The 19,387-nt window shown below is 38.5% G+C and overlaps 1 protein-coding gene across 1 annotated transcript in view; it reads left to right on the forward strand.

Moving 5' to 3' along the window:
- ALS2 (amyotrophic lateral sclerosis 2 (juvenile)) overlaps positions 1-19,387 on the forward strand; it is a 66,078-nt gene that overhangs the window by 17,432 nt on the left and 29,259 nt on the right. Inside the window, exons 7-13 of the mRNA XM_006862030.1 lie at positions 534-611; positions 2,058-2,240; positions 7,745-7,916; positions 10,189-10,369; positions 12,741-12,806; positions 14,296-14,458; positions 18,933-19,064. Of these exons, the coding sequence (XP_006862092.1) occupies positions 534-611; positions 2,058-2,240; positions 7,745-7,916; positions 10,189-10,369; positions 12,741-12,806; positions 14,296-14,458; positions 18,933-19,064 (975 nt within the window). The remainder of the gene's footprint in view (positions 1-533; positions 612-2,057; positions 2,241-7,744; positions 7,917-10,188; positions 10,370-12,740; positions 12,807-14,295; positions 14,459-18,932; positions 19,065-19,387) is intronic.

Raw genomic sequence — 19,387 nt, forward strand, 5'->3', positions numbered from 1 at the left:
TTCTTTTGTCAGTAGTGTTTCTCCTTAATAACTCTTTTTGTATGAATAGGCTTTGCAGTCACTCTGCATGATTTCTTAAAATAATATCTACCTTTATTTTCTGCTACCTCCTTTGTAAGAGACAGTATAGGATAGTTCCTGGGATTAAATCCTAATTGCCACTTATAAATTTGTGAACTTTGATAAGTTATTTAACCTCTCTGGTTTCCTTTTCTGTGTGTGTGTGGTTTTTTTTTAAAGGATTGTTGTCAGAATTAAAAATTAATTAGTGCAAAGGAAGTGTTAAGAACAGTGCTTGTTTAGTAAGCACCTCAAAAATGTTAGTTATTATCATTACTGTTAACCGTTGTAGGTACTCTGTCTGTACATTAGCTCTTGTTTACAAATGAATTTTCTTAAATGTGCATTTTTTTTAAAGTAGGGAGACTAAGTAATTTATATGTAATTTGTAAAAGTTGTAATCATAGGTTCAGAGTTGACATACAAAATCAGCTTTCACAACTCTTACTTACTGACCTGTGATTTTCTGAAAGGTTTACTCGTGGGGTAGCAACACCTTTGGTCAACTTGGACATTCCGATTTTCCAACAACAGTTCCTCGTCTTGCAAAGGTACCTTTGTGAGTTTGATAACTTTTATATTCCAGAATTCTGAATGATAATCTTTTGTGTTTTTCTGTTTCTTATTTTTAAAAATACAGGAAATTTTGTATTTCTAACATCAATTTTTTAATTTTCTCAAAATAACCCAAATTTTAAATATGAAAACATTTTTTTTCAAGTTTAATTTTTTTTCTTGATGTTTCAGTCTGTATTTCTTCTTAACCTCCATTATTCGTTTAATATTCATAATTCTTAAAAAAGCAAAAAATGTATAGGTGCTTTCTTTTAGAACATAAATCTTTCTAGCATTGTAGTGCTGATGTCTGAGCTATAAACTAAAATGTCTACTGTTTGGTAACTAAGTTTAACTTTTACATAATAGTATTCTATAGTGTCATTTTAAACATATATAGTGGTAAAAGCTTTTTATATACCTTTTCATTTTCTATAATGGAGCTGAAAGTACTGACGTATGCTTCATTCACTATATGAATTGGTTTTAGTGTAGTGCAAGTTATGATATTCAAAGATTGGTAGTTTCTAGTTCCTTTGGAGGAGCTATAGTCGTGCAGTGGTTAAGCACTCAACTGCTATCAGAAAGGGCAGTATGAATGTACTAGCCACTCCATGGGAGAATGGTGTGACAGTCCACTTCCTTAAACAGTACAACAGGCTGCTGGCTCATGTTCCACAAACTGGAAGTCACCTAATGATGAGTGAGCTGCAGGATCCAGAGAGTGATCCCTGCCGGAACATCCATTTAGATACTGGAGCAAGCCATAATCTTTCAATCGATTGATTGTTCATATCATATCTCATCATGGAGGTGAAGACATTATGCTACATTATAGAAGAACAATCAGTCCAGTGGTTGCCAAACCACTAAGAATTAATAGCCTTGGCCAAGTTGACACATAACATCAACTGTGCCAGTTTCATGATTATGGGAGTTGGAACAATTAATTTATACCAGAGAGGTTTTTACCACCCAAGGGTTTAGTATGACCAGAATGGGATTTAGCTTCATTGCATTGTTTTATTTTTGTCTTGATTTGATATATACAACTGATTGTAAATGAGTAAAGGCAGCCAGTGTGTCCTACTTGCCAGATAGGGTTCTAGGACTTTCTGGGCCCGTTGGTTATAACACAAGGACATTGTAAGCATAACAATATAAAAATCAGATCTATGGTTTTCTCTTTTTAAATTTCCAAATTTTCAGAGTTGTATAAAAATAATTCTAAATTTAAAAGCTGAGCAAGGGATTTCTGCTCTGTCCTGAATCTCTTCCGCATCTGATTGGGCTCAAAGCTGGGTGAGTTTGCCTTCTGAAATATGACTGGCTTTGCATCCATCATATGTCTGTTTAAGTAACGTAGCATTTCAGTTCTTGTGGATCTAAAGTTTCGCCGGATCGCTCCATCTTAAACAGATAGTGTCTTGATGTTGTTGCAGGTAAATGGTGAAAATGGAGTCTGGAGTGTTGCTGCAGGCCAGGATTATTCCCTGTTTTTAGTGGATACAGAAGATTTCCAGCCAGGATTATATTACAGTGGTCGTCAGGATCCGACAGAAGGTGACAACCTTCCAGAGAATCACAGTGGTACTAAGACTCCAGTACTTCTCTCCTGTAGTAAGGTAAACAGGAATTGGATTCCAAAACCCACATTTTGTTGCACATGAAAAGTCTACTTTTGTTAATATTTGTATGTATGCCTAATGATTATCAAGTGTCTCTGACTACCGTAATTTAAAATCACAAAACTCTTCCCATCCTGCCTTACTCCTTTGCCTGCTCTGTTTTTCTCAGTATTGTTAGTACATCTAATCACTAGGTAAGGTACTTACTTTGCTTACTGTCCTCTTCCTTAACTGGAATTATGTAAATTTCATGAGGTTGGCATTGTAGTCGTTCTCATTTGCTGCTATACCATCCAGTCTATTCCAACTCATAGTGACCCCATAGGACAGAGTAGGACTGCTCCATAGGGTTTTTGAAACTGTAAATTTTTACAGGAGCAGGCAGCATCATCTTTTTCTTGTGGATCAGCTGGTGGGTTCCTTCAAACCACCAACCTTGTCTTAGCAGCCCATTATTTACCATACCCTGTCTACCTGCCTACCACCAGGGTTCCTTTTGTATCCTGATGTTGTTGTTGTTAAGTGCCGTCGAGTCAGTTCTTTGTATCCTGATAGTACATACTTAATAAATTTTATTAAATTAGTGCCTTCATGTAGGATTATTACAAAACATATTTCATAATGAGGTTTCTTGATTGCATTTACCTTCAGAGGTGAATTAGAATAGAAATCGAGCAGATGTCTAAATTTGAAAGCAACAATTGCAGGGGCATGATATAGGCCAGTGGCAGATGTGCCAGTCCACCAACACTGCACTGTCTCCCGCTGCTTGCCCCCTGCTCTCAGCCTTTCTATTTATTACTATTTACCCTTTTCTTTTTCACTTAACAGTTTTGAATTTCATGGCTTTCCTACTTACTATCTCTTTCATAAATTTACACCATTGGCCCACTTCTGGTTTTCTTTTCACCACTATAGTAACTCACATCTTCAAAGATGTGTTGTTGTTAGGTGCTGTCCAGTCAGTTCTGACTCATAGCGACCCTACAGACCACAGAACAAAACACTGCCTCATCCTGCGCCAGCCTCACATTCGTTATCACGCTCGAGCCCATTGCTGCTGCCACTGGGTCAAGCCATCTTGGGTGTCTTCCTCTTTTTCTCTGACCCTCCACTTTACCAAGCATGATGTCCTTCTCCAGGGACTGGTCCCTGCTGATGATAATGTCTGAAGTATGAAAGACGAAGTTTTGCTATTCTGGCTTTAAGGAGCATTTTGGCTTTACTTCTTCCAACCAAATTTGTTCGTTCTTTTAGCAGTCCATGGTACTTTAAATATTCTCTAACATCATAACTCAAATGTCTCAGTTCTTCTGCAGTCTTCTTCCTTCAATATCCAACTTTTACATGCATGTGTGACTGTTGAAAATGCCTGGGTCAGGCACACCTTACTCCTTAAACTAACTCTTTGCTCTTGAACACTTTAAAAAGGTCTTGTGCAGCAGATTTGCCTAATCTAATGTGTCGTTTGGTTTATAAACTGCTGCTTCCACGAGTGTTGATAGTGTCTCCAAGCAAAATGAACTCTTTGAAAACTTCAATCTTCATTTATAATGATGCTGTTAATTGACCCAGTGGTGAGGATTTTTGTTTTCTTTACATTGAGGTGCAACCCATACTGGAGGCTGTGGTCTTTGATCTTCATCAGTAAGTATTTTAAGTCTTCTACCTCGGAAACCCTATACAGGGTCGCTATGGGTCGGAACCGACTCGATGGCACATAACAACAAACAACAACAACCCTTTCAGCAAGCAAGGTTGTATCATCTGCATATTGCAGGTTGTTAGTAAGTCTTCCTCCGATCCTGATGCCACATTCTTCGTTTAATATAGTTTCTTGAATGATTTGCTCAGCATGCAGATTAAATAAGTGTGGTGAAAGAATACAGCTCTGGCACACACGTTTCCTGTTTCAGTGTCCCCTTGTTCTGTTCGAAGGACTGCCACTTGGTATATGTACAGTTTCCTCATGAGCACAATTAGGTATTCTGGTATATCCATCCTTCAAGATGTTATCCATAACTTGTCATGATCCACATAGTTGAAAACTTTTGCATCATCAGTGAAGCACAGGTAAACATCTTTCTGGTATTCTCTGCTTTTAGCTAAGATCCATCTGACAACAGTAACGATATCGCTTGTCTGAATCCAGCTTGAACCTCTGGCTCTGTACTGTTGCAACTGTTTTTTAATTATCTTTAGCAAAATTTTACTTGCATGTGATATTGTCTGATGATTACCACATTCCTTTGGGTCACCTTTCTAGAATGGGCACAAATATAGATCTCTGACAATCAGTTGATCAGGTAGCTGTCTTCCAAATTTCATGGCATAGATGAGTGAGTGCCTCCAGTGCTGCATCAGTTTGTTGAAAGATTTCAATTTCTATTCCATCAATTCCTGGAGTGTTTTTCTTTTCCAGTGCCTTCGGTGCACCTTGGGTTTCTTCCTTCAATATCATTCATTCTCAGTCACACGTTCTTGAAATGGTTGAACATCAACTGTTTCTTTTTGGTATAGTGACTCTGTGTATTCCTTCCATATTCTTTTGATTCTTTTTATATCATTCAGTATTTTGCCTATAGAATTCTTCAATATTGCCAGTTGAGGCTTGTATTGTTTCTTCAGTTCTTTCAACTTGAGAAATGTTGAGCATGTTCTTGCCTTTTGGGATTTCTAACTCCATGTCTTTGCACACATTTCATTAAAATATTTGACTTTATCTTCTCGAGCTGCCCTTTAAGTGTTTCTGTGCATCTCTCTTACCTCCTCATTTCTTTCATTGCTTTAGCATCTCTATGCTTGAGAGCAAGTTTCAAAGTCTCTTCTGGCATCCATTTGGTCTTTTCCTTCTTTCTTGTCTTCTTAATGACCTTTTCCTTTTCACCTGTGTGATGTTCTTGATGTCATTCCAAAACTCTTCTGGTTTTTGGCCATTGGTGTCTAAGAGTCTGTTCTTGAGACAATATCTAAATTCAGTTGGGTATGTTCAAGGTTGAATTTTGGCTCTCCTGGACTTGTTTTAATTTTCTTCATCTTCAGCCTGAGTTTGCATATGCAAGCTTGCATATGCAAATGTTCCACAATTTGCCCCAGGTCTTGTTTTGGCTGATGATTATGGAGCTTTTCCACTGTCTCTTCCCATAGATGTAGTCCGTTGATTCATTTTATTACATTTGGCGAGATCCATGTATATAGTCTTCTTTTATGTTGTTTTTTAGACGTCTTTGCAATGAATAAGTTGTTGGTCTTGCAGAATTCTATTATGCAATCTCTAGTAGTTTGTATCACCTAGGCCATATTTCCAACTACTGATCCTTCCTCTTTGCATTTCAATCACCAGTAATTATCAATACTGCATGTTTGATCAGTGTCAGACTGAAAAAGTTGGTAGAATTCTTCAATGTCATTATCACTGGCTCTACTGGTTGACGCATAAATTTGAATAATGATGATATTAACTGGTCTGGTAGCATAGTGATTACAAGTTGGGCTGCTAACCTCAAGGTCACCAGTTAAACTACCAGTTCCACAGGAGAAATGTAAGGCTTTCTGTTCCTATAAAGATTTATAGCCTTGGAAACCCTATACAAAGTCACTATGAGTCGAAACCCACTCCACAGCACTAACAACAACTGCTCTTCCTTGTAGCTGTATGGATATTATCCTATCACCGACCACATTATATGACTAGATAGATCTTGAAATGCTCTTTTTTGTGATGAATGTGACACCATTCCTCTTCAATTGGTTATTCCTGGCATCATAAACTGTATGAGTGTCATAGGTAAAATGGCAAATACCAGTCTATTTCAGTTCACTAATGCCTGTTGTTGTTAAGTGCGTTGAGTCAGTTCCAACTCATACGGTTCCTGGACAAGGTTTCCAAGGAGTGGCTGGTGAGTTCGAACCGCTGACCCTGCACAAGGTTTGTGGCTCAAACCGACCTTGCAGCACAGTGCTGTATCCTCCAGCATTATACCAGGACTCCAAGATAATAATAGCTAGACCCTTGATATTTCAATGTACAGCACTGAGATGCTTTCTGGTCTTCTTAGTCCTATTTCATTCAAAAAGGAGTCCTGAGACATACATTTATTTATCATTTGGCTCTTTATATATCCAGTATATCTGTGGTTCCAAACAGCTGTAATGTGAAGTTTTAAAAATCCTGGAAATAAATGATTGAAATCTAGATGTACATTTGAATATAGCTAGCAATACAGCTGTTGTTACTGTTGTTGTTAGGTGCCACTGAGTGGGTTCTGACTCACAGTGACCCTGTGTACTATACAATAAAGCATTTCCTGGTCCTGTGCCAGCCTCACAATCATGGCTCTGCTTGAGCAAATTGTGGCAGCCACTGTCTTATTTCATCATATTGAGAGTCGTCTTTTTTTTGCTGACCCTCTACCCTACCACGCATGGTATCCTTCTTGAAGAACTGGTGTCTCCTGATGTCATGTCCGAAGTGTGAGAGATGAGGTCTCACCACCTACACTTATAAGGATCACGTGGCTGTATTTCTTCCAACAAACCTATTGGCTCTTCTGGCAGTCCATAGTGTACTTACTATTCTTTGCCAGCACCATAATTCAAAGACTTCACTTCTCTTTCGATCTCCCTTATGCCAACTTTTGCATGCACATCAGGGAACTGAAAGAACCATGTTCACAAACCTTACACTTTAGGATGATGCCTTTGCTTTTTAACACTTAAATAGGTCTTTTATAGCAGATTTGCGCAATGCAGTATGTCATTTGATTTCTTGGCTGTTGCTTCCATGGGAGCTGGTTCTGGATCCAAGTAAAACGAAAGCCTTGACAGCTGTAGTTTTTCCTCCATTTATTGTGATGTTGCTTATTGGTCCAATTTGGAGGATTTTCTTTTCTTTATGTTGAAGTGAATTCTATACCAAGGCTGTAGTCTTTGATCGTCATCAATAAATGCTTCAAGTCCTCTTTGTTTCCACCAAGCAAGGTTATGTCATCTGCATATCTCAGATTGTTAATGAGTCTTCCTCCAATCCTGATGCCTCCGCCTTCTTCATATAGTCCAGCTTCTTGGATTGTTTGCTCATCATACAAATTGAATAAGTATGATTTTCCTGATTTTAAACCATGCAGTATCCCCTGTACTGTTAGAATAACTGTCTCTTGGTCTATTATTTGCAATGTTATCCATAGTTTGTTGAGATTCACACAGTTGCATGCCTTTGCATCATCAGTGGAGCACAAGTAGACATTTTTCTGCTATTCTATGTTTTTAGCCAACATGGATTTGATATAAGCATAGATATAGATCTAGGTTTACATATATAACAGTGATGTGCTGGTAAATCAGCTTAAAAAAAAGTGCATGCCAAATTTTTGATACATTTACTGTGTCTGATTTCAAATCAACAATAGTTTAATAACCAGGTTGCAGATTTCCTGAAAATTTAACAAATTGCCGTTGGTAAATTAAATTTTATCTTTCATCTAGTTCTTCTCTCGTTTCAGCTCGGGTACATAAGCAGAGTGACAGCAGGAAAAAACAGCTTTATAACCTTGGTGGACAAAAACATTATGGGATATATTGCCAGTCTCCATGAGTTAGCTACTACAGAGAGACGGTTCTATTCAAAATTGAGTGACATCAAATCTCAGATTCTCAGGCCTCTTCTCGGCTTAGGTAAGATCTTGCCACTCTTGCCCACAAATCATTAGGGCAGCTGTTTTATGTAGTCTCAAAAATAAATAAAACCTTTTGAATTATGGTTTGCTCCTTTCTTTGTATTCTGTTTTTGTATTCAGACAGTTAGCATCTTAACAATTTCCAATTTGTCAGTAACCCAGCTTCCCTGGTTTAGCCTAACACCTAGAACTACTGCTGCCAGGGGAGCCCTTTTGGAGGTAGAGAAGGGAGCTTTTAGAATTCATGGCAGAGAAGCAGTAATAACTTGAAAAGTTGAGCCTTGATGTTAGACTTCCAAACATCGCAAGTATCTTCACTTCTCCTAAGATATTTTCCACTCTAGTACCTGAATTTTCGTTTTGTTTATTTTAGTTCTTAGAAGTTTGTCAAGTAGAGATTTATTTGGATCCATATAGTCTGTTAAAATTGTTGGTAACTCAGAGTATATTAGCATCCTGGTGTAGTGTTGTGGGTTCATGCGTCAGACTACAAAGCCGTTTGAACTGCAAGGTCAATAGTTCAAGCTCACCAGAAGCTCCTCGTAGACCCTATACAGGGTCACTATGGGTTGGAACTGACTCGATGGCACTTAACAACAACAACAGAGTATATTACGAGTCTTAGCCCACATTAGTATGAATTGATTAAATATAACTTACCTTTTCTTTGCTGGAGTCAGTTACAAAGCAGGATGGAAGGTAAGACAGAAGGCATGGAGTATAATAGTCCTAAATGGGAAGCTACTGTCCAGGTGTAGTAATACCTAAGGAGAAATTGGGTATTAAGTTTGAAGGGATTACAAAATGAGGAAGAAACTGAAGAGAAGTTTTCTGTTCCTACATTCCTTGTACCCCTGTTTTGAGGACTCAGAATTCAACCTAATACTCTGGTACTTAAATCTGCCATGCTATTATACCATTTTGCCACATTTAGGATGGCATTGGCCTAAGAGGGAGGGTCACTCCATTGTTTCTTAATGGAGAAGCATTTACTTTTAAAGCAACTGACTTACGATCTTTCTGTATTCAATCCCTTTGTTAGAAGGGTGCTGTTTGCTGTTGTTTTTATTTTTGAAAATGTTTTGCCTTTTAAATGTTGTAGCTTCTCTAAGTCTATCCATTTCCCTTCTTTGGGTGGGCCTAGCACCACAAGACATTGGCGAGAGACAGACAGCAATCCAAGCGGTACCCTTCTTGGATTACTGTGAAAGTAAAGTGAGATTTACCTTCGCTCTGTTCTGGTTCTTGATTCTATCATGTCTCCTTACCAGCCTCGCTGCTTGGAAAAATGTCATGGAAATCAGGAACTTTGGACTCAGGAAAAGCAAGTGCTCTTCTGGTGGCCTCTATAAAAGCAGTCTGATTGTTTGATGCCCTCCATGTACTGAAGGGTGGGCTTGCCCAGAAGCAAGTAGAACAGAAGTCAGTATGCTAAGTTGGAAATGTTAATCAAAATGTAATTCATCATGGAAGGGAATTCAGTTTCTGACTGTCACTATCCCATTGTGTGGAATTAGGTCATTCACATCCCTTCTTTGATTTCAGATTATTTATCTTCAAAATGAGAGGAGGATTGGATTAGCCCCCAAATCCATTGCCATCGATTTGATTCTAATTCATAGTTACCCTGTAAGACAAAGTAGAATTGCTCTTTAGGGATCCTGTGATTGCAAAGCTTTATGGGAGCAGACAACCTTATATTTATCCCTTGGAGTGGCTGGTGGGTTTGCAGTTAGCAGTCCATTATTTATCCTGTATCATCACCAGGTTCCTTTTGGATTAGCTCAGTGGTCCTTAAATTTGGCTGATCATCAAAATCACCTAGAAAGCGGTTGAGATTGCAAGGACTCCCAATGGCTCAGTTTCTGGCACTCAGCTACCACGTGGTCCATGGAAGAAAAGACCTGGCAATCTATTCCTGTAAAGACTTGTTAAGTGCTGTCCAATTAGTTTCTGTTCATAGAATCCCTTTGTAGGCTTTCTAAGGAGTGACTGGTGGATTTGAACCACAGGCTTTGTGGTTAGCAGTCCAGTGCTTATCCTACAGTGCCACACCAGGACTCCCTAGGGAACTCTTTGGGACAGTTGTGCTTTGTCATACAGAGTTGCTGTGAGTCAGAATCCACTCAATAGCGCACAACAGCAACTGAAACCACATCTCAGTACAAAAAGTCTGTTTAGGATAGGGGAATTTATCATCTTGTATTCAGATAATGAGTAGGTCTTCAGTGTTTGTCATCATCCTCATCACCACCATTATTTTGTTACAGAAAATTTGGGTACTGCAGCTACAGTCCAGCTGTTGCAGGAGGTGGCAAGCCGATTCAGCAAGCTGTGCTACCTAATTGGTCAGCATGGAACTTCCCTGAGCAGCTTCCTTCATGGGATAAAGGAAGCCAGGAGTTTGGTCATTGTGAAGCATGCAGGTCTCTTCTTGGATAGTTACACAGAGCAAGTATCCAGTCCCGTGTCATGTTCAATCTCTGCAGGGTTATTCTGCCAAGAACAGCTCCTTAATCAGAAGAGACTAGATTAGGGAGATTGATAGAAGGTAATAGAAATTGCAAAGCAGGATTTTAATCTTAAATCAGCTATTGTTTTGCATAGTTTTCTGTAAGGGAAAAAGAAGAAAAGGTTTAAAAATAATGAATTTTTGTATTTTCTTCTATATCCTAGCAGAATGACTTGATGTTAGCATGCTTGAGTCACATAAAATGTACTACACTAAATCTGTTAAGAGAACAGTTTTGTTTACTTAAGTAAATTGTGGAGTCCTGGTGTGCACTGTAGGATAAGCACTGGACTGCTTACCTCAGGGTCAGCAGTTCAAACCCACCAGCCGCTCCTTGAAAACCCTATGCAATATATATAAGTTGGAACTGACTCGACGGCTCACAAGTAATTTGTACTCAAATTTGAGGAAATAAGAACTGTAAGGAAATTATTTTAAGACCTGTTGCTGATTAAAATATGGAGCTGTTCTGATACCTGTTATTAACCTTTGTACAAATGAAAGATTTAAAGACTAGACTACTTTAAAACTAAAAATATTCTCTTAATAAAGCCTACCCAAGGTTTCCCCTGTTTTTTAGGTTAAAAAAAAAAAAAAAATCCCAAATGTATTTGAAAACTTTGAAATATTCTTCACTTTTTCTTAATTCATATTTTGACATTTTGATGCCAGTCATAATTTAAACATAAATTTTTACTAGGATATGCTTTGATCTGAAGTATGAATTTTATTCTTTACTCACTTGCCCCTTATCCATCAAACAATTATTGACTCAGACCTGTCCACTAAGGGCTAGGGACCACAGTATGGAGCCATTGAAAATTGCCTGCCCTGAATGATTTCATATTCTGTTGGTATTTTGTTTATAGAAATAATAAGTGTTTGGCTCCCTGGGTGCCACAAACTGTTAAGCATTTGACTTCTAGCTGGTAGATTAGAAACCACCCAGGGGTGCCTTGTGATCTGGCCTGGTGATCTGTTTCCAATTAAAGCCCTATTAAGCACTGTTCTGCTCTGACACATGGCCACCATGAGTCAAATTGGTCTTGGCAGCAACCAACAGCAACAGCAGTGTTTATTTTTAAATCTACAAAAATAAAGGTAATATAAATCCCCCATAATCCTACCACCATAAGTAACCATTATTAGTCATCTTATTGTATTTTGTTTCAGACTTATTAATATATATGTGAGGGGTTTTCAGAAAGTTGCATTAAGAGATAATGGAGTGTTTTCCATGAGCTTTTTGAAGTCTCCTCACATATGTGGTGGTGGTTGTGGTTCTGTGCCTTGGAGTCGTTCTGACTCATAGAGACCCTGTATAGGGCTTCTGAGGCTGTAAATCTTTATAGGAGCAGAAAGCCTCATCTTTCTCCCATGGAGTAACTGGTAGATTCATACTGCTGACCTTGTGTTTAGCAGCTCAGCTACTTATCCACCACGTTACCAGAGCTCCTTCCTCACATATGTATATGATTTTAATTCTAAGCAAAATTGAAACTGCTTAAAAACACTGACTGAAAAGAAATAATCGGGCTTGAGTCTTTAAATCAATCATTTTTCAGACATGAAAAAGTAAGATTAGTTGATACTAATTTCTTTTTAAATCTATTTTTAATTTTTGATGCATGTTAGTTTCCACCGTTACTGGTATGATTTTCCTTTGTAGACTTGTGTTTATTTCATGTACGTGTCACTCTTCTCTGATACTTAAGGCTATATACTTGAAATGCTCTTTTTTGCTCCCTTCTGCCTGTAAAACCTACTTTCTCTCTCAAAGTCAGCTAATCCCATTTGCCATTGCAGGAGTGAGGAGGAAGTGCACATGGCTCAGCAGTGTGTCAGTACTTACTCTCTAGCAGTGTATCAGTGCTTCAGCAAAGTTCCTAATGTGGGCTCACACAAGTTATTTGTAACACATTTCCTTACCATCTCTACTATTCATTTTTGAAGACTTAATTGGGAAACCGAAAGTGAAGATCAGAGAAATTTTACATTAAAAAAATTCAGTGACTTCAGTCATTGTTAATGAAATTACCAAGTAAAATCTACAAAATAAACACCAGAGTCAGTTTAGGTCTTTTACGTTCTGTCATAGCTTTCTTAGATTTCCCCTTGATTATTGTGGTTATCACATGATGTGTCTCTGTCTCCAGTGCTCTGCAGTTCATGATTGTTGACATCACAAAGTTCTGAAATTCCTCATTGCTGAAATACCAGCAACTATCTGTTCCAGGTACTGGGTCAGAAACTCTAAAGAACTAATTTGTATTTTAACACTAACATACATGTGTTTTCTTTTTGCTCAAGGTATTGCACATCTATTACAAATTTCGTGGTTATGGGAGGATTTCAGCTTCTTGCTAAGCCTGCCATGTAAGCATATACATACCCTCTAATTATACTTTTCACAAATAAAGAGCATGTTTTTATCATGTTTTGTGGGTCCCTTGGGAGAACTCTGACTTGGCCCCTTTACTAGATGAATACACAGGAAAGTGGCAGAGTAATACGCTAATAGTACATATTTGTATTTAGCATTAGAACAATGAATAAATGAGTTCAGTCATTCTTAATAGTATGGTTTCGTAGCAAGTCATAGTTGAAGAAATTGTTATATTTTATTAATGGAATACCTACTGGGGATGCAATGGTTAAGATCTTGGCTGTTAACCAAAAGATTGGTGATTTAAGCCCACCAGCAGCTCCATAGGAGAAAAGAGTTGACAATCTGCTCCTGTAAAGAATGATAGCCTAGGAAACTCTGGAGCACTTCAGCTGACCTATCGGGTCGCTATAAATCACAATCAACTTGACAGCCCACAATAAGAGCAACAACCCAAATTTTGCAGACATCAATGTTTTGCCATGTTTGTTTTTGATCTTATATCCTAATTATTGTTGTTAAGTGATGTTAAGTCAGCTTGGCTTCATAGTGGCCCTGTATAGAGTTTCTGTGGAGAAGCTGGTCACAGAAGGCCATCTCTGTAGGGTTACGTGAGTATCATCAGCTGATTTTGGCAGCAGAACAGCAAGAGGAAGGTAGAAACATCAGGACAAACTAAATATAAATAAATAGCTTCAGTTTAAAATGTTTTTGAGGAACTCAGCATTGAAACCTTCGCATGCAATTTGCTTTACTGTCTCCTACAGCTTTTTATTACATTCCTGCAGTAAGCTCTTATCAGGTGATCAACAACTGAAGGGAAAAAGAGGAAATTACAAGTATTTTAATATCCTTCACCATTGGGAGGAGCTTTGTTTCTCTCAGTATAACTGACTAGACCAATTAGTTTAGCCATTTATTGTTGTGATTTTTGGCTGTGAAATTAACAGGTAATTGTGTCAGCTGGTCTCCTCTGATCAGTCCCTGGAACTGTGGGATGCATGATTCATTTCCTAAGAACTAAGGCACAAGTCCCCGATTAACCATTTCTGTTAGAGGTAGTATTGCTATTGTTACCAGTTGCTACTTTTTATAATAAAAATTCCATTTTATAGCCAGAGATATTCTTTAAATTGTGTTTGTTGTTGTTGTTAAGTGCCAACAAGTCGGTTCCGACCTATAGCGACCCTGAACAGGGTTTCCAAGGCTGTAAATCTTTACGGGAACAGAAAGCCTCATCTTTCTCCCGTGAAACAGCTGGTAGTTTCGAACTGCTGACCTTGCGGTTCACAGCCCGATTCGTAACCACTATGCTACCAGTGTGTTTAGTTTATTGTTTATATTCTCATACTTTCTTAATACCTGAAAATATGCATTCTGGAAAAAAATACTACCTAGTGAAATGCTTTCTATACAAATGTCTTAAATATTGTCAGTACCAAAATGTTTAATTGAATCTCTTTCTTCCTCTACCTCCAGTGATTTCCTAAATAAAAACCAGGAGCTGTTACAAGGTCTGTCAGAAGTGAATAATGAAAACACCCAGTTGATGGAAATATTGAATACTTTGTTCTTCTTGCCAATCAGACGGCTTCATAATTATGCAAAAGTGTTGCTAAAGCTTGCTACCTGTTTTGAAGTGGTAAGCTGTCATCTATAACCCCTTTGGGTACTCAGGAAACCAAGGATCATAGTAGTTTGTTGGTTTAAATTGTGCCACCATGAAATTTGGAATGTCCCTAATTTAATATTAGTTTATATGTGCCTAATTAAATGTCTTTTTCTTTATGGAAATGAAAGAGGAAAGTGTGACCGTAGATAACTCTCGTTTTCTGTGTTACGGATTCCATTTCCCTTCAGGACCTTATCAGCCTTGTCAAAGGTTGAGACTTAATGATGAGTGCTGCTCATCTCACTGTGGTTGTTGTTGTGAAGTGCCATCGAGTTGGTTCCGACCATAGTGACCCTCTCTAGGGTTTCCGAGGAGCCACTGGTGAGCTTGAACCACCAACCTTGCAGAGCAAATGTCTTTGCAGCCTAGCACATTAACCCACAGCACCACACCAGGACTCCACATCTCACTATGGCCACAGTTTATTAAATGCATTCTGAGTGCATGTTACACAGAACTCGTTAAAGCTTTTTCTTTCTGAACACCAGTACATACTCGTAAGATAGTGGCATTACCCCCTGGCCTGAATTCATGACAACCTTATGCCAGGTGTTTTGGTCACTTTAGTATAGGGTACTTGGGACATGTTATCAGTAGGGACCCATCCCTGGAGAATAACATCATGCTTGGTAAAGTAGAGGGTTGGTGAAAAAGCGGAAGATCCCCCAACAAGATGGATTGAACAGTGGGTTCAAGCATTACAATTCTGAGGATGGTGTAGGACTGGGCAGTGTTTCGTTCTGGTGTATGCTGGGTCACTATGAGTTGAAGCTGACTCAACAGCACCTACCAACCAACCAAACAACAGTATATGATAAGAGGAATCAAAGAGTTAGAAGGTCTTCTCAGCTGTTAACTAGTCTAGTTTCTGCATAAAATTTGTTAGGTGGATTCCTAAATACGTAGCATCACTCTACGATATTGGTCCATGTTAAAGCTGAGACATTCTCCTTTGAAATTATGCCAAAATGTCTCATTTCATCTCTTTTCCACTCTGAAGTCTCCTAGAGATGTCATAATGACTCTAGGGTCTCTCATAGATTTAGGATGTTTTTAATCAAGGGCTCTGTCTCCTGACCTTGGCAGATTCAGTATCCAGAGTAGCTCCAGAACTGATGTGGGTTTTCTGTACTTGACTCGAGTGTGATTTGTAGGCCTTTTTCTTAGTTTGGATTCAATTTTAACTGAAAGACCTTATTTCCTCCCTGAAAACTCATCCCTCCATCCTCAACCTTCAGGCCTACGTCAAAAGTCACTTTCACAGTGAAGGCCTATTTTAGTTATCAAGTGCCGCAGTACAGAAATACCGCATGTGATGGCTTGATCACAGAGAAGTTTGTTTTTTTATAGTTCAGGAGGGCAGAAGTCTAAATTCAGAGTGCTGGCTCTAAGAGAAGGCTTTCTCTCTTCTCTGTCAGCTCTGGGAGAAGGTCCTTGGTCCTTGGTCCTTGGTTCCATGTGACTTCTGTCTACTTCTTTTCTGTTTCCTTAATCTGCCCCTTTTATGTTTTATGAGAGATTGACTCAAGACACACTTTACACTAATCTTGTCTAATTACCATAACAAAGACTACCCATTCCCAATTGGGATTATAACCACAGTCAAAGAGATATTTTTTAGGACAAGGTTCAGTCACTGTACTGACCTTTCTGACCTATATCCTGTTGACAAAACCACTACATTCTGGTGTACTGCTTACTTTTCTGCCTTTTCTGTTTAGTTATTAAGCTCCCAGGAGGCAAAGATCATACCTTCCTTATTCTTTTTTTTAATTCCTCACATTCAGAAAAATATTCTATATGTAATAGATTCTCATGAAATATTTCTTAAATGAATGGAATGGTTGCAAAGGAATTACTCTTAAAATTGTGACGTGTAATTACTGGAGAATGTGGAAGGTTACCTTTTCAACATCCCCTGTGCTCACTGTCTGTGTGGCAGCACAGTTATACCCTGTCCCAGCAGCAGGTTCTCAAAGCATGGTCTGCCCTAGGGAACCCATGGGCTTCCCAAGGACTCAATTGTTCATGACAATACTAAGACACGATTTGCCTTTCTCACTGTTTTATTCTTGGGTAAATGGTGCTCTTTTGATTTCAAGTGGTTGACCATTCTATGGTGTGCATACCTCACTAGTGTTATTGTTCCTCTATCTATCTATCTATCTATCTATCTATCTATCTATCTATCTATCTATCTATCTATCTATCTACCTACCTACCTACCTACCTATCTATCTATCTATCTATCTATCTATCTATCTATCTATCTACCTACCTACCTACCTACCTACCTACCTACCTACCTACCTATCTATCTATCTAATCTATCTAATCTATCTATCTGTCTATTGCTTTGCTGAAAATTGAGCCATAGGGGTGAGTTCAGATCAAGACCTAAAGGGTGACCAAAGGTTCTACTAATCTCTACCCAATAAGTAAGGCTGACCTTTTTATGATTTTGAGTTTTGTTCCACATTTTCTTTCACTCTATCTTGTTGTTAGATGCCATCGAGTTGGTACCAACTCATAGCAACCCTATGTATAACAGAACGAAACACTGCCTGGTCCTCAGCCAATCTCACAGTTGTTAGCACGCTTGAGCCAGTGATGCTGCCACTTTGCCAGTTCATTTCTCTGGGGGTCTTCCTCTTTTTCTCTGACCCTCCACCCTACCGAACATGATATCCTTCTCCAGTGACTGGTCCCTCCTGACAATATATCCCAAGTATGAGAGACAAAATTTGCCATCCTGACCTCCAAGAAACACTGGCTACACTTCTTCCAACACAGACCTTTTGGTTCTTTTGGCAGCCCATGGCACTTTCAGTATTCTCCTTCAACACCATAACTCAGAAGCATTAATTCTTCTATGGGCTTCCTTATTCACTGTCCAGCTTTTGCATGCATATGAGGTTATTGAAAATACCATGGCTTGGGTCAGGCACACCTTAGTCCTCAAGCTGACATCTTTGCTTTTCAACACTTTAAAAAGGTCTTGTGCAACAGATTTGCCTAATGCAACGTCGTTTGATTTCTTGACTGCTGCTTCCCTGAGTGTTGATAATTGATCCAAGAAGAATGAAGTCCTTGACAACTTCAATCTTTTCGCCACTGATAAGAATCTAGGACCTTCTAATATCCTTTTCAGAGCAGTTGGTAGTGGTAGTTGGGTACCGTCTAGTTCTTCTGGTCTCAGATTCATGGAGACTGATATTCCCATGATCCATTAGTCCACTGGACTAATTGTTTCTATGTGTCTTCAGTTTTCATCACTCAGATTTCCTCTGGACAGGGAGAGAACAGAAGTTGCACCTTTGATGGCCTCTCATGAGATTTTAAGACCCCAGTCACTATTACCAATGTAGGATATAGAACATTGTCTTTGTGGATTATGTTATGCCAGTTATTAAGAATGTTCTTAATGAAGCAGCAAAAACTAGTGATTTTATTTACTCCCAACTATCAAGTACGTATTTTTAAATATTCCTTTTGATGAAATGGGATGCACACATAAAGGAATTATGGTTGTCTGAAGGAAAAACACTGGTGTAGTTGTCTGATTTGAGAACTGAACTAGCAGCTTTTTGGTTTTGGTTTTAATTTGAATTTGAGAGCACCACCACCAAAAGGTTAAGCATGGAGACTCAGCTGTGGGCATTTGGCAGACAAAAATTAGTAAATGAGTCTGTCACTTCCAGAAAAACAACTGACAGTATTTGTTGCCAGTGATAAAATCTGAGCTTTCAAATAAGTATTAGAATTTTAGAAAACATGTATCTACCATTGTGAACTTGACAGCTTCCCAATACATACTTAGAAAGTTTTTCTGATGAGATTGGTTCTAATATATCAGCAGCTATAAAATCCACATAACTCAATGAAGCAGCATTTTCCAAATGACTAGTCCATGATACAGAAACACGCATGGGTCAAAAAAGATCTATTCAGAGTGCACGATGACCAGTGGATTTTACTGAGCAGTAAGAAATGTTCATTGATATGCTTTCAGATTCTATATTGCAGCTGCCGTTTAAAAAATTAACACTTAAGTTTTGTTGAAAAGAATTCTCAATTTTATTTTCTAATATGGTAAATATTAATACATATAATTTACATAAGCAAAATTACCGGGTCCTAAAAGCCAATTGAGAACTCCTGTTTTGTTCCTGAGCTTTAGGCTGTTCCCTTCCCTGACAACTGTCATTGTTTGTTCCTTTCTACCTTGAGTTACTCCCCTATTCATAAGTGTCTTTTCAGGGTAGAACTTTCCTGGAACCACTCTTCTCTTTGGCCCAGCTCGCTTTCATGTACCACATCTGTTCTTAAGCAGAACTTTCTCCGTAAGCTTAATACTATACACCTAAATCACATTGAAGCTACAGATTCTAGACAATTGTTTCATCATCTTATTTTTCACTTTTTCTTTATTACTGGCCTCTAGACTTCTCCAGAGTACCAGAAACTACAGGATTCCAGTTCTTGTTATGAGTCTCTTGCTCTCCATCTCGGCAGGAAAAGGAAGGAAGCAGAATACACCCTGGGCTTTTGGAAGACCTTTCCTGGGAAAATGACGGTAAAGTAAACCATACCAGTTGCCATTAGTCCAGCAACCAGCAGGTGTTTGTGTAACAACTGTTCTGATTTTCTCTGTTCCTCACTGTGTTTGGCAGTAATGCTTTAATGACTCCATTTCTAAGATTCCTGAAGACCACAGCAATGGGGGCGCAGTATCAACTCCTTCCCTCCTTTCAAGGAATCCTCTCTTCAGTCTCATCTTCTTTAGTTTGTTCCTGTCTTGTCTTTTTTTTTTTTTTTTTTAAACACAAAAGAATATATGTATTTAAAAGTTTATATTTTACAAGTTGCGTGTTTTATGAAGCAATTTTTTGAAAACTT

The sequence above is a fragment of the Chrysochloris asiatica genome, unplaced genomic scaffold (assembly GCF_000296735.1).
Source record: "Chrysochloris asiatica unplaced genomic scaffold, ChrAsi1.0 scaffold00045, whole genome shotgun sequence".
NCBI classification, from domain to species: Eukaryota; Metazoa; Chordata; class Mammalia; order Afrosoricida; family Chrysochloridae; genus Chrysochloris; species Chrysochloris asiatica.